We start from the raw sequence: 23,733 nt of genomic DNA, 5'->3' as shown, positions 1-23,733 counted from the left end.
ATGTACCTGTACCCCTCAGTCTCTCTGTTCAACAACACTCACCATGGCTCTACCATTAATTGTGTAATTCCTGCCCTGGTTTGTCTTACCAAAATGCAACTCCTTCCATTTATTGAAATTAAACTCCATCTGGATTTGTTGACCCACTGGCCCAGTTGATCAAGATGACATTGCACTCTTGGATAACCTTCTTCCCTGTCCACGATGCCAACAATTTTAATGTCAGCCACAAACTTACTGACCATTCCTGCTATTTTCTCATCCAAATTGTTCATATAAATGATGAACAACAGTGGATCCAGGATTGATTCTTGTGGCAGACGGCTGGTCACTGGCCTCCAGTCTGAAGAACAACCCTCTCTTACCAGCTTCTGCCTCCTATCATCAGGACTATTTTATATCCAATTGGTGAGCTCTCCCTGGATCCTATGTGATAAAATCTTATTGAACAGTTTACCATGGGGAACCTTGTCTAAGGCCTTGCCTAACTCCATGTGGACAGAGTGTACTGCTCTACCTTTATCTATCTTCTTGAATACTTCTTCAAAAACTCAGTCATCTGCTCATCTCCATCGGAAACTCCAGTGAATAGGAGGTCCATGGTTACTGGCCTCCTTGGAGAGTCCAGTATGATGGAGGCCCATGTTTACTGGTCTCTCTTGGGATGTTCAGTGGGAAGGAGGCCCATGTCTCTCCATTGGGCAGCCCTGTAAACTGAATTCCATGTTTACTGGACTCTGGTGGAGTGTCCAGTGCATCATGGACACCATGGTGGGTGTGGGGTCAGTTCCATTCTGTTGTAACTGTGTGATGCTCTGACCTTTATCCCAGTCAAACAGCCTGAATCAGAGACTGATCATGGAAGGGGAAAGACAGGGGAAGGGATTGGAACATGTTGTGAATGGACAGGATGGATCAGTGGGTCAGAGCCTGTACTGTCCCTCCAGCTCACACTGATGGCCTGAGGATCTCTTCTCTCTGCTAGGCCTTCATGGAATGAGATTTATGTCCCAAACAGTCCCCAGTGAGAATAGGCCAATAGCACAGAACTGCACTTCATTTGACAAGAATTTGTCCATCTTTCTGAGAGAGGCCAAACCCTGGTCAATGCAAGAAATGGGACCTTACTCCAAGAAAAGACATGCTCTGGGGTCAAGGGTTAACATCCATTAGTGGGACAGAGCAGAGGGACATTTGTCCTACATTCAACTGTCACCACCCAGGACACTGAGAAAGAGAGAGAAGCGAGACAGAGAGAGAGAGAGAGAGAGAGAGACAGATGGAGTGTGTGCGTGTGTGTGATCAAGGGATAGAGGGAGGAGCATCTGAGACAGTGTGAGATATGTGAAGGGACCAAGAGAGAGGGAGAGGGAGGTAGAAATGGTAAGATTGAGGGATAGAGAGAGAGCAACAAGATGTGACTGAGAACAATGGAACGAGAGGAAGAGACAGAATGGGTGTGATATCAAGTGAAGGGAATCAAGAGAGAGAGGGTAGAGTTGGGTGTGTGTGTGAGAGAGAGATGAGTATGGTTAAAGACAGAATGACAGAGACGGAGGGAGAGAGAGATAGAGGGAGGAATAGAAAGGGGCAGATAACATTTGGAGACTTTCAATTGAAGTGAGAGATGGACGAGTGACTGAGACAGTGCGAGATGGAGAAATAGAGATTATCCGACGGAGTGAGGAAGCGTGAGTGAGTTGGAAAGAGCGGCTACGAGACAGAGTGAGAGAGAGAAAGAAAGAGAGAGAGAGAATATGAAAGAGATTAACAGTGGGAGAAAGGGATAGTAGTAGAGAGAAAGAAGTGGCAGATATGAGTCAGAAAGGGAGATATAGAGAGATAGGTCGTGGTCATCACATTTTGGGAAGAATGTGATTGTATTGAGACGGTGCAGAGATTTCCCAGGATGCTGCCTGCGATGGAGGGTCAGCTATGAGGAAAGGTTGGAAAGGTTGGGATTGTTTTGCTTGGAGCAATGAAGGTTGAGAAGGGATGTGATAGAGGGATATAAGATTATTTGAGGCAGTGATACAGTGGGTAGGAAGGCACATTTTACATGAGTGAAGGACTCAATAACCAGGGACAGTGATTGAAGGTAGCACAGACATGGAGACATAGAAACAGCAGCAGGAGTAGGCCATTCAGCCCTTTGAGTCTGCTCTGTCATTCAGTGTGATCTATGGCTGATCCTCTCTCTCAAAGCCATCTTCCTACTTTCTTCCCATTCCGTTCAAGTTGTTAAAATGCAAAACAATGATCTCTCTCTTTTTCTGGAATATATTCAGTGACTTGTCCTTCAGTGGTACAGAATCCAACAGATTGACCACATCTTAAGTGAAGAAATGTTTCCTCATCTCAGTCTGAAATGTTAGAATTTTATACATTTCAATCAGATCCCCTTTCAACCTTCTGAACTCGAGTGAGCCCAGGCCCAGTCGAGTTACGGAGTGAGAGGAGAGTTGAGGAGAAATGTTTTCACACAGAGGGTGGTGGAAGTCTGGAACTCACTGCCTGAAAGGCTGGTTGAGTCACAAACTCTCGTGACATTGGAGCAGTGTTTAGATATTCCCTTGTGTTGCTGTAACCTCCAGGGTAATGGGCCAAGAGCTGGAGGATGGGATTAGTGTCATCAGATCGCTGTTTAACAGCATAGATACAATGGGCCATATGGCCTCATTCAGTGCTGTTCACATCAATGACTCTCTGAGACAGTGAGAAAGAAAGCGAGAGAGAGAGAAGAGGAAGTGTGAGGGGCTGACGTGGCTCTCTCTGCCCGATGCCATTTACATACTGAGGAACACCCAGTCAGACTCTCTCAGGCTGCAGCTTTATAAAGCAGAGCCCAGTGAAGGGAGAGTTTATCAGGAACCAGGCACAGGGACAGGAGCACACACCATGATTTCACACATCCAGCTGATCTGGCCCCTGGCATTCTGTGTCGCAGGTACAAATCTCTCTCCTTCCACCTTGAATCTTTAGCTGCTCTCCATTTCACTCCAATTCCACTGACTTGTGATTGAAGAGAAAATGGTGAAACCAGAGGAATGCTCAGTGTCTCCAACAATCTCTCATTTGACCGGTTCTTTCTGTGACAGTTCTGACTTCACTATGTTTCTCTCTGACCCCTCAGGTATCAGTGGGGACATCATCATGACCCAGTCTCCCCTGGTGCTGTCAGTGGGATTGGGCCAGACCGCAACACTCACCTGTACGGCCAGTCAAAGCATTAGCAGTTACCTTGCTTGGTACCAGCAGCGAGAAGGTCAGAAACCCTCTCTCCTGATCTATGATGCAACAAATCGATTCACAGGAGTCTCCAATCGATTCACCGGCAAGGGCTCAGGGACCAGTTTCACCCTGACAATCAGCAACGTTCAGAATGAGGATGTCGCTGACTATTACTGTATGCAGCGTAAGAGCTACCCTCTTACGTTCGGTAAAGGAACCAAGCTCAGACTGAGTAAGTAAACCTCAATCCTCCGTTATTAACCCTGTCAATACTGAAACACAATTTCTAAAACACAAATGCTGAATTGTTGAAGGTGTTAGTGGGGAACTGCAGTGAATGAAATGGTTGATTGAGGAGCACTGTGTCTAACAGGGTGTCCAGCTGTATTTCTTTAGTTCCATGCCCCTTTTAAGCAGCAAGATATAAGTCAGTCAGTTTTACTCACCGTGTGGAGGAGCTCTGTCCATTTGCAGCCTGTGGTCCCATTCCTGCAGCATGGAGTGAAATCAGTGAGTAGCCTCCTGCCAGTCTCAGTGTGACAGACACGGGCAGAGTTTGATGTTAGCTCTGGCTCCCTGTCCCAGTCTCTGATCTCACTGACCTCAGCAGCAGCAGCAAGAGCAGCAGCAGCAGCAGCAGCACAGTGAGACACCGAGCTCCCATCTCCCCCAGATTTAACTCTGCTCAATTACACAATCACAAAACTGTTACAGTGCATAGGGAGGCCATTCTGCCCATCCTGTCTGTACTAGCTCTATAAATGAGCAATTCATTGAGTGTCAATCTCCTGCCTTCTCCCTGTCACCCTGCACATTGTTCCTTTTAGAATAACAGTCTCATTCCCTTCGGAATGTTTCAATTGAAGCTGCCTCCACCACACTCTCAGGCAGTGCATTCCACACCTTAACCACTCACTGACTGAAAATGTTTTTCCCCATTTCACTTTTGTTACTTTTCCCAATTACTTTCAATCTGTGGCCTTTCGGTCTCAATCCTTTCTCAGTTGGGAACATTTTCTCCCTATTTACTCTGTCCAGGCCCCTCCTGGTTTTAATTCTTCTAACAAATCTCCTTTCAGCCTTCTCCAAAGAAGACAGTTCCAAATTCTCCACTCAATCTTCATAACTGATCTTCCTCATCCCTGGAATGAACTTTAAGGATATAATTTGCCATCTCTATAAAACATTCACATGCTTCCTGAATTAGTCACATTATCTATGTCCCTCATGATTTTATAAATGTCTCAGCCTTCAATGCTGCAGGGAACATTGCACCAGTCTATTCATCTTCTCCCTATCGTTCAAACCCTCCAATTCCTAGCAAAGTCCTTGTAAATATTTTTCTGCATCTTTTAAAAGTTCAACAACATCCTTCCTAACGCAGGATGATCAGATTTGTTCACATTATTCCCAAAGTGGCCTCACCAATCTCCTGTACAGCTGCAACATGATGTCCCAACTCCTGTACTCAATACAGTGACCAATAAAGGCAAACATACCCAACACCTTCTTCAGTGCCCTGTCTCCCTGTGATCCAGTTTTAAGGAATAATGCAGCTTACCCTCACCCCTCACCCCTCACCCCACACCCCTCACCCCTCGGTCTCTTTGTTCAGCAACACTTCACAGCGCCCTCCCATTAACTGTATAACTCCTGCCCCGGTTTGCCTTTCCAAAATGCAACATCTCACATTTATCTAAACTGAACTCCATTTGCCACACCTCGGCCCATTGCCCCAAATGATCAAGGTCCCACTGTATCCTGAGATCATCTTCTTCACTATCCACTGTCGCACAAATTTTGGTGCCATTTACAAACTTACCATAACTCCTATACATTTACAGAGAAATCATTTATTTAAATGACCAAAAGCAGTGGACCCATCCACAATCCTTGCGGCACACAGCTATTCACAGATCTCCAGTCTGAAAATCAACCCTTAACCACCACTCCCTCTCTCCTATCTTCAAGCTAATATGCGAAGTATCCTGAAATTCCCATATAGGTGCACATTCTCTCCACTCTTTGGTTACCTCTTGACAATGATCTGATGATAGCTGAAAAATGTGTTGCTGGAAAAGCGCAGCAGATCAGGCAGCATCCAAGGAGCAGGAGAATCGCGTTTCAGGCATGAGCCCTTCTTCAGGGCTCATGCCCAAAACGTTGATTCTCATGCTCCTTGGATGCTGCCTGACCTGATGCGCTTTTCCAGCAACACATTTTTCAGCTCTGATCTCTAGCATCTGCAGTTCTCACTTTCTCCTAATGATCTGATGACAAACAGCTCCAGCAGGGCTCACAGTCCAGTGTTCCAGGGTTTTGGTTAAACACTTCAGAAGACTTTAAGAAATAGGAGCAGAAATCAGCCATTCAGCCCATGGAATCTACTCTGCCATTTGATCTTGGCAGATATGCTTCTCACCCCCATTCTCCTGCCTGCTCCACAGGAACCTTCCATCCCCTTAACAATCAAGAACCTATCTATCTCTGTCTTAAATACACCCAATGACTTGGCCTCTACTGTCCTCTGTAGCAATGAGTTCCACAGATTCACCACCCTCTGGCTGAAGAAATTCCTCCTCATCTCAGCTCGAAAGGGTCTGTAAATGTCTTTCGGAGAGCCTGAAATGTTAAGGGCTGGATTGAAATACAATTAGAGTCAGAGAGATGGACAGCACAGAAACAGACCCTTCGGTCCAACTCGTCCATGCTGATCAGACATCCTAAATTAATCTAGTCCCATTTGCCAGCATTTGGCCCATATCCCTCTAAACTTATCCTATTTATATACCCATGCTTTTTAAATGTTGTAATTGTACCAGCCTTCATCACTTCTTCTGGCAGCTCATTCCATACATTTAACACTCTCTGAATGAAAATGTTGACCCTTAGGTCCCTTTGAAATCTTTCCCCTGTCACCTTCAACCTCTGCCCTCCAGTTCTGGACTCCCCCACTCTGGAGTAAAGATCTTCTCCATTCACCCTATCTATGCCCCTCATGATTTCATAAACCTCTATACAGTCACCCATCAGCCTGCAATGATCCAGGGAAAACAGCCTCAGCCTATTCAGCCTCTCCCTTTCGCGCAAACCCTCCAACTTTGGCAACATCCTTGTAAATCTTTTCTGGATCATTTTAAGGTTCACAACATTTTTCCTACAGCAAGGAGAATTGCTCACGGTATTCCAAAAGTGCCCTAACCTGTACAGCTGCAACAACTCCCAACTCCAATACTCAATGCACTGCCCAATAAAGGAAAGCAAACCAAATGACATTGTCACTCCCCTACCTACCTGCAACTTCATCTTCAAGGAACTATTATTTTTTTTGGATGAGCTGGGAGTCTTTCAGTTGTGAAAGATGCCATTCCATGGCATTATTGGATAAAGAGCAGGCAGTTCCCCCTGGTGTCCATGGTCAATATTTATCCCCCAGTCAAAATCACTAAAAATGTATTTCTCTGCTAATTATCACATGATGTTTGGGATCCCACTGTGCGCAGTCTGCTGGAAAGATCCATTGGGTCATTCTGAGTTGGGGACAGGAGCTACACAAATCCAAGTTTTTCTTTAAGACTGGAGTCTCCTGATCCAGACACTCACCCATCGTTTTTCGCACGCTCACCTTCCAGGGGCCATGGGGCCATTAGGAGCAGTGACCCTGCCTGACTCTGGAATAGGAAGACTCATTGCAGCCTCACCCTTGACCCTCAGAACAGTGGTGTGCAGCAAGTTTTGAAATATAATCTAGAACCTTCTACACAGACACCCAACATGACTCTTTCCTGAAATGTGTGGAACCGAGTCTGCTCCAATATTCTCGGATAAAGTTCTCCTGATATGTGGGTGATCGGAGGTTTGTTAAAGAGGTATCGAGCTCCATCCCACTTTCCAGCTCTTGCTCCATAGCTCTGGAGGTTTCGCTGTTTGAAGTGAATATCCAAGTGTTTTTTCACTGTGATGAGTGTTTCTGCCTCTCCCACCCTTTCAGACAGTGAGTCCCAAATCCCACCAGCCTCTGGGTGAAAACAAATACCCTCAACTCCCCTCTAATCCTTCCCCATGGTTTCAATCTCTCCCCATGGTTATTGCCCTCTGTGCTGATGGAAATCAGTCCTTCCTGCACACTCTATCCAGGCCCCTCATTATTTACATACCACGATCAAATCTCCCCTCGGCCTCCTGCGATCCAAAGAAAACAGTCCCAGCCAATCCAATCATTCCTCAAAGTTCAAAGTCCCCATTCCAGATAAACTCCTCCTCTGTCCTGGTCTCTAGTGGGATCACATCCTTCCTGTAATGTGGTGACCCGAACCGTACACTGTTCTCTCACTGTGCTCTAACTGGGGTTTTATATAGTTCCAGAATAAACAAACTCTTTGCTTTCAACCAAAAATGAGATAAAGGAGGTGATGGTCTCATGGTATTATTGCTGAACTGTTAAGCCAGAGATCCAGACAATGTTCTGGGGACCAGGGTTAGAATCCAGCAGATGGTGGCATTCAAATTCAATCAAAAAACATCTGCAATTAATTGTCAGAAAAATGGCATCTGATTCCCTAATGTCTTTGAGGGAAGGAAACTGCCATCCTTACCATGTGACTCCAGACCCACAGCAATGTGGATGACTCTAAACTGCTCTCTGGGCAATTGTGGATGGGCAATAAATGTTGCGGATCCAGCAATGACCTCATTCCATCAAGGGAAAAAGAAAAACAGTTTATCCCATGTGTCTTCTTAACCACCTTACTGACCCGCATTCATTAATCACCATGGCCACATCTTCCACCTCCACACACATATGACTTCCAGCTTCAAACTGATGAGAGACATTCCTTCATTATCTGAGAAACAGATAGAAACGTCCAAACTAGGAGCAGCAGTAGGCCATTCGGCCCCTCAAGCCTTCTCCACCATTTAATATGATTTTGGCTGATCATCCAACACAGTCCCCTGTTCCTGCTTTCTCCCCACATTCTTTGATCCCTTTAATCCTAAGAACTATATCCAATTCCTTCTTAAACGCATACTGCATCTAATTCCCTCTTGCTAGAAAGAAGAATGAAATTATTGGGTTGTTGTTTTTTGACCAGTATGGACACAATGGGCTGATGGGCCTTTTGGGTCTCTCTGATTCTATTATTATATATTATGAATAACTGGGTACCAAGGATTGACCCCTGTGGCACCCTAAGTTGTAACTACCTGTTATTCAGAAAAAGACTCCTTCTTTCTGTGCTGTCGGCCAACCAGTACCCAATCCATGTCAGTACATGACCCCCAATCCTCTTGTTCATTCGGTCTAGATCTGGAAGTCCCACCTTTACTCTTTGTGGGAACAGATTCTGAATGATCTCTGTCTCGTCCTTCGAGGGCTCCCACTGCCTTGACACTGATTTCCCATCATGTCACTGCTTCCAGTCCACTTTTACCAAAGCACCACACAGTTTAGTAAAATGAAAAGCTTTACACTTACTGCACAGTTCTCCATTTCTATCCATACTCTCAATCTCACTGAGTTCTGATCACTGTCACTAAAATGCTCCCCCATTGATAGCCCTTCCAGCTACCCACTTTCATTCTATAAACGATGGTCTAAAACTGTCCCTTCTCTCTCTGCTGCTTCACCATCACCTTCTCAAGGGCAATTAGGGATGGGCAATAAATGTTGGCCCTGCCAGTGACACTCACATTCCCAAGAAGCAATGTGAACAATGTCTGTTCTTTTGGTGGGTTTATTCTGTATTGACTAAAAATGTTCAAAAAGATTGTATTGACAGTAAATATTGTGAGGGTTGAATTCCCTTCGAATGACAGGGATTATAATTTCTCCTCTTATCTTTCAGGCCATGAGAACTCTCAGCCCAAGCTGACCCTGCTGCCCCCCTCCCCGGAGCAGGTCAATGCCAAGGGCACTGCCACCCTGGTGTGCCTTGCCAATCACTTCTATCCCGATGAGCTGGAGGTGCAGTGGAAGAAGGACGGTGCAGTCATTTCGGACGGGGTTCAGACCAGCAACTACCTGCGAGCTTCGGACAGCACCTACAGTGTCAGCAGCCTGCTGACCCTCTCTGGATCTGACTGGGAGTCCAACGCTCGCTTCTCCTGTGCCCTCACCCACATGACCCTTCCCTCACCCCTCAGCAAGAGCATCAGGAGATCAGAATGTGTGTAGAGTGTTTGAGACAGTCCACAGAGGAGACACAACTTAAAACAGAACAGGGCTGAGCTGGCAGGTCAAAGGTCATTGTCAGCACTGAATTTCAACTCTCTTCCTTCTCAGGACTGGCTCTGAGAACCTTCTGAGGTTTGGATGTTAAAGCAGGTCATTGCGACAGTGTCGAGAGAGCTTTACGCTGTGTCAAACCTCATACTGTCCTTGTCCTGGGAATGTTTGATGGGGACAGCGTTGACTTGCGATGCCAAGTAAAACCTCTCGAAGATGCTGAAGACTGTCAGCTGTACAAAACAATGTAAACCTCAGAAGTCTCTGCTTCAGTAAACCAGATCTCCTTCCTGCTCAGCCATCAGTTCCAATTTGAAGTTTTGTCACTGTTTAAAGAGACCAGATTATCGTGTTATTGAGCAAATCTCCACAAGTGTTTTCCTCAAACTCCATTGTGGCTGTGAATTTAGTTAGCTTCCTCTGTCTGGGCTGTTCATTGCAGTTTTTTTCTGTCAATGTGAATGGAAAAGGGAATAAAGGTAAAGATTCAGTCTCTGTCTCTGTGTGATTTGGAAATAGACAACCTCCAACCACCCCCCAAGTTGATTGGCTGCATTTCAGCAGGTCATTATCACAATTGGTTGCTTGGCCTGTCAATCAATTGCAATTATCAATCATTAATCATTTTCAAATGATCCCTTTGATCAGGGATTTGTGTAGGTTACAAGGTTCCAAAAAGAACAGAAACTGAAAGCTGCTCGGACTCAATAAGTACAATCTGACGCATTCCCCTTCACTCTGTTGGTCCAGGCCCAGCTGATGGGATCGAACTGTGTAATCTCTGCTGCATGTTGGTTAGCCGCTGAAACAATCTTTGGCCATTCACAGACATTGTCGGCCTTATGTGTCTCTCTGAGTGAGTGTTTAACTTAATGTTGCCTGTAGGTCTTTATCGGTGTGTGGTCTTGTTACTCAGAGAGACACCTGCAGGCAGCACTGAGTACCATGCTCACACTCAGAGACACACCCACAGACAGCATGGAGTGTGAGCATGTTACTCAGTGCTGCCTGTCTCACATAGTGTTCCCTGTCGGTGTCTCTCTCAGTGCGAGTGTGTTACTCTGTGCTGCCTGTAGGTGTCTCTCTGAGGTCTATGTCTCCGAGCGATGGATTGAGAACGGGCCTTGTGCCGAGGATTGAAGATGAGGCTTTTATCTTCTCAAATCATGAATGAAAAACAGTTTAGCTGATTCAGTCTGTGATGGCAGCTCATTCAGATGGCCAAAGTTAAAAATCCAACAACACCAGGTTATAGTTAAACAGGTTTATTTGGAAGTAGAAGCGTTCAGAGCACTGCTTCTTCATCAGGTAGCTGGAGGGGCAGGATCATTGGACACAGAGTTTCGAGTAAAATGAGATGGCAGCTGAGAAAGGTGAATACTGAGAGTGTATTCTCAGTAAGTGAGGGATTTCAGAGGCAATGGGCACTGTGCTCCCGAATGTGTTGCCCAATTCCGAGGAGATTTTCTGAATGCAGAGTCAGAGCAGTTGTGGTTTCCTGCCCAGCCAATGCTGGCTCCCCATATTCATATTTTAATGGTTAATTAACCCCAAGCTAGGTGCAGCAATATTACCTTCCAGGGAGGGGAGCTGTCTGAGGGATGGAGGTTGAATTCTTGCAGCCCCAAGAGAGGTTGCGGTGGATTAATGACAGATATGACCACCATGAAGGTGCCACTTTCTCTCCCCTCGCCCCAGCTGTGATGTCCCTCAGGTTAAAAGTGTGACTGCTCTGAGATGATGACCACATTCCTGGGTGATGGAGGGAAGGTCAACCTCTCCCAAAGGCAGCACAGGCTGGATCGAAGGGACATCAAGAGTAAGCATGGGGAGATTGAGGGTGACAGAAGGAGGGGGTTGGTTGGCAGTTTGTTATTCAGAGTCAGTTCCCAGAGCATCAGTCCTTCTGACACTCCCCTTTTTATCTGTCAGCCAGGACTCCCTGATTGGACAAAGTTAACTGTCCCTGTCTGAGAACTCATATTTTATCAAAAAGAAAAAACATTTATTGAACAAGGAGCTCAAGAGCTAAACGACACTAGTCAAAATGAATGGTTTGCAAGATTTCATCATGAACACCGCAAATAAGATTTGGGGAAGACTGTTTTCACTCAGCGGGTGGTGGGAATCTGGAATGGACTGTCATAGAATCCCTACTATGAGGAAACAGGCCAATATGCCCGACAAGTCCACACTGATCCTTGGAAGAGTTCCTATCCAAGACTCAATCCCCTATCCCATTACTCCAATTTTGCCCGAACTAATGAACCTAATCTACATATCCCTGATCCCTATGGGCAACTTAGCACAGCCAATTCACCTAACCCGCACGTCTTTAGATTGTGGGAGGAAATCAGAGCACCCAGAGGAAACCTACGCAGACACTTGGAGAATGTGCTAACTCCAGTCAGACAGTTGCCTGAGGCTGGAATTGAACCTGGGTCAAAACTCTCGGACTGGCCTTGACTTCGCTCCAGCCTCTGCCTCCACTTCTGGCCCCACCCACTCTGCAACCAAGACTCAGATTGCATTTCCCAGAGTCACCCTGAGTCTAATTGCCTACCTGCAGCCAGCCAGCACACTCGCTCTCCCTCCTCACCCATACACCCCCACAGTGCACCCTATCCCTCCACTTCTCCCTCTTCACCTCATCCCCACCTTCCCACTCCCCCACCTCACTCCACAACCCACCTCCGTCCCAATCTTCTTTCTCTCCCACACCTATTCCACCGTGCTGCATCACAACCAACCCTCACCCACCACATGCCATCACCCTTCCCCCCTCTCCTCCTTCAGCCAACTTGGGCCCACCCGAAAACCTCACCCCTGAGCCTTGTCCCATATTTACTATCCCTCCAACCTCGAACTCTCTGAGGCTAAAACGTCCATCCTCAGGAAAGGGGTCACAGTCATTCCCGCCCGACCCCCCCCTCAATGAAACCCGCACCCACCATGACACGGAGCGCTTCTTCCACCGCCTCCCAAACTCCCTCTGAGGACCCCTTCTCCCACCTCCAACCTTCTTCCTCCATTTGGTCATCAACCACTCCCCACCACCAGCTGTGTACACACTCGAGACCTCTTCATTGCTGACTGTTGATGTGCAGTCAGCCGCCTCAATTTCTCTCCTCACCCACTCCAACCACACCCCCTCTGATCGAACACTCTACTCTCTCTGCGCCAACCCCTGGTTCACCATCAAACCCGCTGACAAAGGTGGGGAGGTGTTAGTCTGGAGAACAGACCGAAATGTCACAGAGGCCGAACTCCAACTCTCAGACACCACGTCCTACTTCCCCCTTGCCCATGACCCTGCCATGACCCATCAGGCCAAAATCATTCACACAGTCATTGCCCTCATTGCCTCCAGTGATCTCCCCTCCACTGTCTCCAGTCTGCAATTCCCAGTTCTACCTGCTCCCCAAGATCCACAAGCCCAACTATCCGGCTGACCCATCGTCTCAGCATGCCACTGCCCCACTGGACTCCTCTCATTCTACCTCAACTCTCCTCCTTGGTTCAGGCACTGCCCGCCCACATCCGCTACACCAGTTATGTCCTCCATCTTTCCAGAAACCTCCAGTTCCCCAGCCCTAAGTGCTTTATCTCCACTATGGACGTGCAGTCCTTATATATGTCCATACCCCATAAGGATGGCCTCCAGGCCCAACACCTTTCCCTCTGCAACAGACCCATCCAGTCCCCCTCTACCAATACCCTCCTCCGTCTTGCCAAACTGTTCCAGGGGGTGGCCATGGGCACCCGGTTGAGCTATGTTGACTACTCCCTCTTCAGTGACTATACAGGCACTGTGCTCCAATTCTTCTGCCATTACATCAGTGATTACATTAGTGCAGGGCATCCTGCACCCAGGCTGAACTGGAGCAGTTCATTGACTTTCCCCACAACTTCCACCCTGTCCTCAAATTCACTTCATCCATCTCAGACACCTCCCTGCCCTCAGACACCTTCACCTCTCCATTTCCAATTCTGGCGATAATCTTCAAACAGGCATTTACTACAAACCCACAGACTTCCTGAACTACACCTTCTCCTAACCAGTATTCTGCAAGAACTCCATCCCATTCTCCCAATTCCTCTGCCTCCACTCCATCTGCTCGGATGAGGAGACAGTTCGCTGATCACAGATGTCCACCTGTTACGAATAACGTGCTTTTCCTCCTTCTGTCATCTGCTGCACCCCCTCCATTTCCCGTTCCATCGCTCTAAACCCACCCCCCTCCAAACACAATGAAGTCAAAGTCCCCATTGTCCTTAACTATTACCAATCCTTGTACCAATTAACATACCATCCTTAAACACTTCCACCAACTCCAACTAGACCACACCACCAAGAACATCTTCCTCTCCCCACCCCTGTCTGCCTTCCACAAGGACTTTCTCTTTGACAATTCTTGCCCACCTACCCTCCCAAACCCCCAGGAACCTTCCCCTGCAACCCAAAAAGATGCAAAGCCTGCTGGTACACCAATCCCTCCCCTCCATCCAGGGTCCCAAACAGTCCTTCCAGGTGAGACAGAGGTTCACCTGCCTCTCCTCCAACCTAGTTCACTGCATCAGGTGCCCGCGATGTGGTCTTCTCTACATTGGGAAGACCAAATATAAACTTAGGGAACATTTCACCAAGCATCTCAGCCAGGCCTGCAGAGGCTGACCATACCTCTCAGTCACCGCCCATTTCAATTCCCCTTCCCATTCCCTTTCCGACATGACCACCATCAGCCTCCTCCATTACCACAATGAACCAAACCACAAATTGGAGGAACAATATCTCATCTTCCATCTGGGCAGCCTACAGCTCAGATGACACAACATTAAGTTCTCCAATTTCAAATAACCACTCTTCTCTTCTCCCGACTCCCTTCCCAACCCCTATCCCTCCCTTCCACTCCTCCCTGCCACCTACCGGATTCATTCCTCCCATTGACCAACCAAATTGTACCATCTACCTGTCATCACCAATCCCCACTTCATCATCCTGTCCTCACTACCCCCTTTATCTGCAGTTTCATGTATACCCAACCCCACTCCTGACGAAGGGTTACACCCGAAACATCAACTTCTCCACCGTCTAATGCTGCCTGACTTGCTGTGTTCTTCCACCTCCTGCCTGTCATTGAATGGAACCAGCAGGAAAGGGTTAGATCATCAAGTGTCAGGGCCATCTACAAATGGGAATGGGGCATCCTACAGACAGATGCATTGAGACAGTTAATCACAAAGAGAAGACCAAACTGGAAATGAAACACTAATATACAGTGGACGGAATTTAATGTCAGAAAGTGTGAGACCATGCACTTGGGTCAGAATAATCTAAAGGCCGACTATTAGTTAAATAGTGAGAGATTCCAACAAAGTGCAGTACAGAGCGATCTGGGTAGTATTGTGCATGAAACACTGAACGTTAGTGCAGGTACAGCAAGTAATTGAGAAGGCGAAAGGAATTTTCACCTTTATTGCTGGGGGTTGGAATTTAAAAGTGGAGAAATTCTGTTAAAACTACAGAGGTTGTTAGTGAGCCTGCATTTGGAATATTGTGTTCAATTTTGGTCCCTGTACTTAAGAAAGGAGGGACAGCAATTGGAGACTTTCTCCTGCTCCTAATTCCCATGTCCTTGTATGCTCCAGTGTCCTTCCCTCACAGCAGAGCTGGTTGGAGCCTGCCTGCAGTAGCAGCCTGCAGCCTCTGGGTGGTGCTGCCAAATGATCTGCCTTGCCCAGGCTGTCATAATTCCCACATTACAACAATGTCTGGACTTTGGAAGTATTCCATTGGCTGTAAAACATTTCCAAATATCCTAAGTTCAAGGATATAATTATATAATTATATATAATTCTCTCTCCTTTTATATTTTATCTCCATGTCTTCCCAGCAGTCACCTGACAACATCACACACATGTGCTAAATCTAGAATGAATCATGAATCTCTGGGAGAACATAATCTATGACAACACTGAGATTAATGACCACCTCCTCAGTGGGCTTTGAGGGTGAAGGTCAACAGCCATCTCATTGGGACTTGATTTGGGTTATCTTGATCGTGATCCGGTTTTTGTCTGAGTCCAGATAGTACAGACCAACCTCAGACCCTGTGATCTGATTGAAGTGAAGGGTTAGCTGTGCTGGGCTTTCACACATGGGTCACACACATAGTGAAGCAGGGATTACTCTTTTCATGAGAGTAAATGGAACTAACAAACTGGATGGGTGTGACACCCCCACCCTGTCCCCAAGAGAGTGCGGGCAGGAACAGTAATATTCTCAGACAGAAAGGATGGTAAAAATGATATCCCACAAAGAGAGAGGAGACAGGAAAAGGGATGCTCCCCAGAGACAGGCGAACAGTAACTGTCTGCTCCCCACTTTCTTGTTGTGACATATGTCCTTGGGAAATGGGTTTGGTTTATATTTTCTCAATTGTATTTAGGTTTGACGAGGTGATTCGGGAACAAGGATTCCAACTCCATATTTTGTGTAGCAGCAGATCTACTGAAGGATATGTTTTCATTTGGAGTTTGCCCAGGTTTCTGTCTAGGCTGATACAGCATGATCTACCAGTGCTGCTCCTATTGGGCTAAACCATCACACACCAGGGAATCTGACGAACACTTTCTCTTTGTGCTAGCAAAGGGAGAAATTTGCTTTTACTGCAATGGCAGCCAAAGAAATAGGTCAGTGGATGTGTTTCCAGTCTGGAAATAATGTTTTGATGCTCATGATGGGATTAACCTCAACAGTTCTCACTTGCCTTTACCCCAACAGTGGGGCAGGAATTCACCACGCAGTGGTCTCCTGGCTCACACTTAGAAACCAAGTTGATGGTATAACTGCAGAGAGCAAGACAATGGCTTGGACTCGCTGAACAATCAGAGGCTTCAGCCAACAACTGGATCACAGGCAAATGGAGGGTTGTGTAAACTCTCAGGATCTCAGGGAACAAACACAACTACTGAGCTACAAAACTGAACAGGATATTTTTATGACAAGTTGGCATTCCAAAAACAAAATACAAACACAATATGCATAATACCTGAGTACAATCTAATTTCAGAGACCACAGCATTTTCTTTGAAAGCTGGATGATAATGAGATGAGAATTCGAACAGCCATCCACTCCATCAAACAGTGTTAAAGTTGCATTGTCCTCATCATAGCACATTTGCAAGCTTCTTAATAACACAAAAGGGGAGAGAAACATTGCAAACTGTATTACCATGAGTGAGGATCCATTAAAAACTAGGACCATGATGTTAAATGCTCCCAGCCATAAACAACAATGATGCATTCACATCATTAGAATGTTAAATGATGTTAAAAAGTCTGCCAACCACTTTCATGAAGACGGAGTATTTCATGAAGACGGGTCAGGTGAATTGGCCATGTTAAATTGCCCGTAGTGTTAGGTAAGGGGTAAATGTAGGGGTATGGGTGGGTTTCGCTTCGGCAGGTCAGTGTGGACTTGTTGGGCCGAAGGGCCTGTTTCCACACTGTAATGTAAAGTAATGTAATGTAATCTAATGTAATGTAATGTAAATCTCAAGAGGCATGGGTGACTTTTTTTCAGTACGATAGCAAAGAAGCAGCAGCTGACATATGAACTCCAACAAACTAATGATAACAGGCACTGAATACAGAGCAGGATCCTGAGAGAGAGAGAGAAAAAATCAACAGCAGTGATCTGTCCAGTGCTGGGATCATTTTAGACAAGACACCTTGTTGCCAGCAAGTTACTGCAGCTTGAAAATTCCAGTACGGTCAGAAAGAGAAAAAGGACAATGTGCAGATTGTTGAACAGGCCCTTTCACCTGGGCCTGAGGCAGGAGCCCAAGGTCCAACACACTGACCTCACTTCACACCAAACTTCACACACTGCGGGGTCATGAAGTCCGGCCATTGATTCCTCTGGGACCAGGACGGAGTGAAGGTGCAGTGACAATTGTAGAAGAGTCAATAAGGAGTAAAGCAAGATGGAGAGGGTGTTTTGGAAAGGGGTTAGAGGAGGAAATAGAGTTTGTGTCACTCAGTACTGACATTGTCTACGTGTATCACAGAATTAACAAAACAGCACACTGTGAAAATAAACAAAAGTCACACCAAATGACTTGTCACAGGGGACATTTTCATTGTGCTGTGACAAGTATCCTGCTTCTAAAGCTGTACACTCGATGTGTCTCTACAGATTGAGCCAGTTACCTACAAGCAGAGTCCCAGTTTACTTTTTCCTGTTCAGGGACAGTGAAGCAGCTGCCCTCTAGTGGCGAGAGAGCGCTTGCACGGCTGCTGAGGATTATGGGTAAAGTCCCCTTCCATTCGCGCCCACACAAACCAGCAGCCACTTCAGCTGCTTTATTGAAAACCACAAGCTTTCAAGGCGCTGATCTTTCAACGGTGGAACTGGACACACGATCATACAAATTAACGACAAATGAAGGAGATTCATCCTCTTGAGCCTGTTCCCCATGGCTGACCTGATTATTCCACATTCTTGCCTCACTCCGATAGATTTTTGATAAGCAATGACTGTCTACTTCCTCCCTACAAGCATTCAGAGGTTTCATTTCTATGTTTGAAGACGAGTTCCAAAGATCTATGACCTTAAGGAAAAAAAACAAAACCTCCTTATCTTGGTCTGAAATGAGGGAACTTATTTTAGTTTTATATTCTTCCTGAAAAGGAATCATTCTTTTCACATCCACGCTGTATTCTATGGTCATGTTGATATGGCATCTGCTTTAATTAGCTGCTCTCCCATGAGAACAGCTCCCTATCCTGCCACCTCCAGTGACTGATGCACAGAAACATCCAGGTCCTACTGCCCCTACACCCACCCATACTTGTACCCTTTAGTTTGTTTGTCTCTCCACGTTTTCCTTCCACAATGAATCAGTGACATCTCTTTCCATTAAATTCTATCCGCAACCATCTGCTCATTCCATTAACTTACCTGTATCTTTTTTGAAGTTCGACACTATCTTCTTCATGAGCCATAATACATCCAAGTTGCATACCATCAGCAAATTTTGAAATTATGCCTTGTACACTCAGGTTAACATAGATTTAACTATTTTAAATAGTTTTAAAAATGAACTATTTTATAAACTATTGTAAATTATACCTCAAAGTTATTGCCCAACTCTAGTTACTCGGACTGAGTTCTGAGCCAGATCATGAAGAATGACTCGCATCACTGCGGGACTGGAGTCACAGACCGGGTGATGACTGGGTTCCCTTGTCCAAACTACATTCGTGAACATGACATTGAGTTTCATGGGTTTTTTTTGTTCAGATCCCAGCGCCTTCCTTCCCAGATATTACATGACTCACCACCGCCCTCTCCAGGACAATTTGGGAAGGGCAACAAATAGCAGCCACTTTTGTGCCCACCCATCCCAGGAGAAATCAAAATAAACGAGATACACTTCAAACGATCAAACTGGTGAGGCTTGAATTCATCTCTTTGAAAAACAGGAGCCTAGCCTAGAAATAGAGCCATGACATGGGTGAACCTGGTTTGTCAGACTGAAAGGTGGAGTGTCCTTCGGATTGACACTGGGACCAGGCACAAAATGAATTACACTCAAAGACCGAACAAACGGCTATCAAAGCGGGTCACCAAACTGCAAAGAGCAGCAATTTATCTGGGAGAACTCAACAGGTATCAGAGGGTGTAAGAGCATTAGGCAGTCAAGTGTCAGATATTGTTGAACACACCGGAAGCACAGTCACACATAAAGGGAAGCTTTTGGGATCGAGCAGGGAAACGGGAATAACTGAATTTCTCCACGGAGAGCTGGAAGTGGTTTTCTCAGTTGTAACTCCTCTGAGAATAATAAAGGTTGAAGGGCCGTTTATATTATAAATAACACTGCAGCGCGCAAGAAAGGATATTGAGTGACAGATCTCCTTGAAATTGGAAACAATATCAGAAATAAAGGTTAATGTGATTTTGGATTGAATATTGAGAGTGAGGAGATGGAGGGGAGAGTGACCATGGCAGCTGTCCTGAAGAATGGTTAGGTCATGGCTAGAATATGGCGCACAGTTAGGGGCTGCTTTGAGGGACAATACATAATGGGACATGGACAGGGGATCATGGGTCACAAGAGATGTGCAGGCTAGCAAATGGAAAATGCCATGGAAAATGCATGGTTACAGGGATAGGGTAGGGGAGGTGTGTGTCTGGGTGGGATGGTCTTCAAGGGTTAGTATGAGCTTGCTGGGCTGTGTGGTCTGCTTCCACCCTGTAGGGATTCCTCGATTCTATGATTCTGTGAAGGCCAGAACATGATCTCAAAAGTGGAGGGAGGGAATTTTGATGTTCAAAAATTCTTAAACAAATAAACACAGTAAATGTAGATTTATCATTAGTGCAGACAAACTGAAATGCAAAATGACTTATGCTCCAGTCATATACCAGGTACAGAGAAGATATCAGGAAAAATATTTTGATGCAGTTATTGGAACTTAATGATGAATGATGATAAACATAGTGCTCCATTCAAAAAAAGACAGGATTACTTTTTAGAATTTCAACAAGCCTGAAGCAAAATAGGAAATTAGGATCAAATAGTCATTTGAGAATATAGTACTTGAGTGAGACAAGATCCTTCTTGTGAAAACATTTCACTTTGTCTTGCTTTCTTTCCATGGATACTGCCTGACCCGCTGGGATCTCCAAAGTTTTGCTGTGCTATTTCTTACAAATTGTCCTGATGTGCGCAAGACAAAAGCTTTGACAAAATGTTTTTTTTCAGCAACACTTGAATTTGGATCAGTTTGGAGAGAAAGCAGGGCCATGGAATCCTCTTTCCCTGCAGGGAGTGAGGGAGTGTGTGGGGAATCTCCCATGGGCAGGGCTCTCCTGGCTGCCACCACATCAGGAAGGCTGGAGCTTGATGATCGAGCTGAATGGACAGGGCTCACTCTCACAGTCCTCAGGGCCATGGAGCCTCTTGTGATGGGAGCATCTGCTTGGTGTTGGGGAAGACAATGACATTGCAGAGGGATTGGAAATGGGACAACTCGACACTGGATGCTGCACAATGGCTGCACTGACTCTTCCTCTCTGCCTGATCCCTCCCCACACACAGGAGAATCTGCATTCGGACCCTGTTCAATAGGGCTACAATACACTGCAGCACTCCCGAGCTGCAAAGAGAAGAACACTTCTACAAAGACTTTGCCAAGAACGGATATTCCTGCAACTTCATCCACAGATGCCTAACAGACAAACAACGCGATGAGAACATGCCACGACCTAACTCACTAGCCACACTAGCTTATATAAAAACATCACAGAACTGACAGCTAGACTTCTCCAACCACTCATAAATTGCCCAAAAACTGACAGCCATACTCAGACAACAACTCATGAGAACAAAAGGCCCAATACCCACCGTGTGAAAGACAGATGTAATTTATAAGAATCCATGCAATGTTAGCATGAAACACCCCAGACAAACTGCCAGACAACTAGCCATCCCCATCCATGTGCAACAATGAGCCACTAAATCCCATGAGCAGCTGTCCCAAGTAGCTATACACACAGATGACAAGGACCACAAATTCGATTGGGCCAACACTATGATCATAGGACAAGCTCAACAGAGGGCAGCCAGAGAATTTCGAGAGGCGTGACACTTATCCATGGGCTCCATCAATAAACACATTGACCTAGACCCAGTATACTGACCACTGCAACGAACATCAGGAACCAGTAACTGGAAACAGCAGGAATGGAACCAAATAAATTCCAGAAGACACAGAACAACAGCGCTTCACAGGAAGCTCCAAAGCTCTAAAGATGTCACCTAGACAGAGGACAAAATGTCTACAAATCAACTTCCCAGCTCGGTGAGCATACCCACAACTACAGCAAAAGTGAGGCAATTTCCTGTCCTACAGTGGTCTCCAAACCCTTACCTGCCATCTTCATAGTCATACCCTCCTGCCCCTTCCTGCATATGGAATTGGACTGCCTGGTCCTGAGGCTTATAAGTTCCTTCTGGAACAAAGTCTCCAGGTATCTCTGCACCTCCCTGATATGTCACCAATACTTTCAACTCAGCCTCCAATCCAAACACCCTGTGTACGGGTTGTTGTAGATTTATCCATTCACTACAGATGTGTTTAATCTGAGTCACTTTAACTCAATAAAGAAATGTTGATCCCATTTACAAATGAAAGATGTCCATTCCTCTATCAAACCAGTAATTGTCTTCAGTATCTGAATTAAAGTTTTAGTGCTTTCCATTTATTGACCTTCCCGAATGGGGATGTCCCGAAGCAGTACAAGACGACACGAGGATATAGACAGGCTGGGAGGGTCAGATCGGCTGATCAGTAACAAGTGGAATTCATTCAGATAAATGTGAGTCAGTGGACTGAGCTCTCCCTGACCATGCGAGTGAGGTGAGGGCAGAGTGACAGCCCTGGACATCAAGGCCTCTTTGATGGTGTGTGACATCAAGGAACCTGAGCAATGCAGCAGTTTTTCACCTGCTATTCCAGGGAAGAGATCAACATCTGGATCCTTCGGAGCAACTCCTCAGAGTTCTGTCATTCTGAAGGGACACATTCTCCTCCTCAACTGTGTAAAGACCCACTGCCAGTCCATCAGCAATGAGCCAATCTGCTCTGAACACTCCCTGAGTGAGCTCACTCCATTATGTTCAGATACACTGCCAGAGAGCCCACCCTTACACTCCAGGGTTTTGATAACCCTCCCATCTCAGAGTCCCCCCATGAACCCCTTCAGTTCGTTCTCCACTGGAGGGGGCTGATTCCAGTGGTTTTGATGGATGCATCTGTGTGTGAAATATATATATATAGATATGTTCAATATAAAACTCAATATGTTCCCTGTTCCCCACCCACACATATGGACACAGGCTCTTCTCCATTCACTGTACACCATCGGGCACAGGTATTCAGGATGGGTACTGCCCTTCAGAGCACCACCATGGTGGATGGTGGGTTATGGAGTGAAAGATACCCTCCCCACTCTGGGTTGGAACTTCCCCATCTACACTCTGAGTTCAGCTTACTTTCAGCATCATTCTTCAATCTTTCTGAACTCCAACATACCTTTCTTCTCTTCCCCAGTTATTGGGGAAAATTTTCTCAGGGCCCTGCATTCCTGCTGAAAGTGCCCCTTCTGTCCCTAACTGTAGTATTGCCCTCCTGTCACTGGGACCCCATTGCCCTCTCTATTCTCTCCCTCATTTTCCGTGCCCTGATGGTGGACGGTGTCACTTCACACACCTTTCCCTTAGGCTTCAGCTCGGGCCATTTCCAAAGCAGGCACGAGACAGAGACAGAGACAGAGACTGGATCTTCTTCATCTTTATTCCCATTTTCAGATTGACATTGACAGAAAACAGACTGCAATTAACAGCCCAGACAGAGGACGCTGCACAAATTCACATCTACAATGGAGCTTGAGGAAAACACTTGTGGAGATTTTCCCAATAACATGAGAATCCTGTCCCTTTAAACAGTGACAAACCTTAAGGTGGAACTGGCGGCTAAGCAGGAAGGAGATCTGATTTACTGAAGCAGAGACTTCTGAGGTTCACATTGTTTTTGTACAGCTGACTGTCTTCAATACCTTTGAAAGATTATGCTGGGTGACCTGCTGCGCTTTTCCAGCAACACATTTTCAGCTCTGATCTCCAGCATCTGCAGTCCTCACTTTCTCCTATCAAACTTTCAAGGATCTGTGTATATGAATACTGAGATCTCTCTGCTCATCTACAATACTGAGAATCTTACCATTAGCCCAGTGCTCTTTATTCCTGTTGCTCCTTCCAAAGTGAATTACCTCACACTTTTCTGCATTAAACTCTGCATTTGCCACCTCTCAGCCCAGGTCTGCAGCTAATCCATGTCCCTGTGTAACCTGTAATATCCTTCAGCACTACCAACAACTCCACAAACCTCAGTGTCATCCGCAAATTTACTAACCCATCCTTCTATGCCCTCATTCAGGTCATTTATAAAAATGGCAAACAGCAGTGACCGCAAAAGAGATGCTTGCAGTACACCGCTAGTAACTGAACTCCAGGATGAACATTATCTATCAAAAACCACGCTCTGTCTTCTTTCAGCTAGCCAACATCAGATCCAAACCGTTAAATTACACTTAATCCCATGCCTTGGTATTTTGTGGAGAACCTTATCAAATGCCTTACTGAAGTGCATATCCACCACATCAACCGCTTTATCCTCATGCACCTGTTTGGTCACCTTCTCA

General features: G+C 45.9%; 1 gene segment (V, D, J or C); it reads left to right on the top strand.

The window, feature by feature from the left end:
• The first annotated feature begins 2,888 nt into the window (after nt 1-2,888).
• LOC148149282 (Ig kappa chain V region Mem5-like) lies at nt 2,889-9,948 on the top strand. The segment is given in 3 exon segments: nt 2,889-2,947; nt 3,134-3,463; nt 9,078-9,948. Coding segments are annotated over 3 exon segments (708 nt in total).
• Nucleotides 9,949-23,733: the final 13,785 nt, after the last annotated feature.

Source organism: Chiloscyllium plagiosum, unplaced genomic scaffold, assembly GCF_037043375.1.
Source record: "Chiloscyllium plagiosum isolate Xiang-an unplaced genomic scaffold, Cpla_swu_hap1 HiC_scaffold_9, whole genome shotgun sequence".
Lineage (NCBI taxonomy): Eukaryota > Metazoa > Chordata > Chondrichthyes > Orectolobiformes > Hemiscylliidae > Chiloscyllium > Chiloscyllium plagiosum.
The sequence above is the reverse complement of the archived record's forward strand: the minus strand, read 5'-3'. Positions and strand labels throughout refer to the sequence as shown.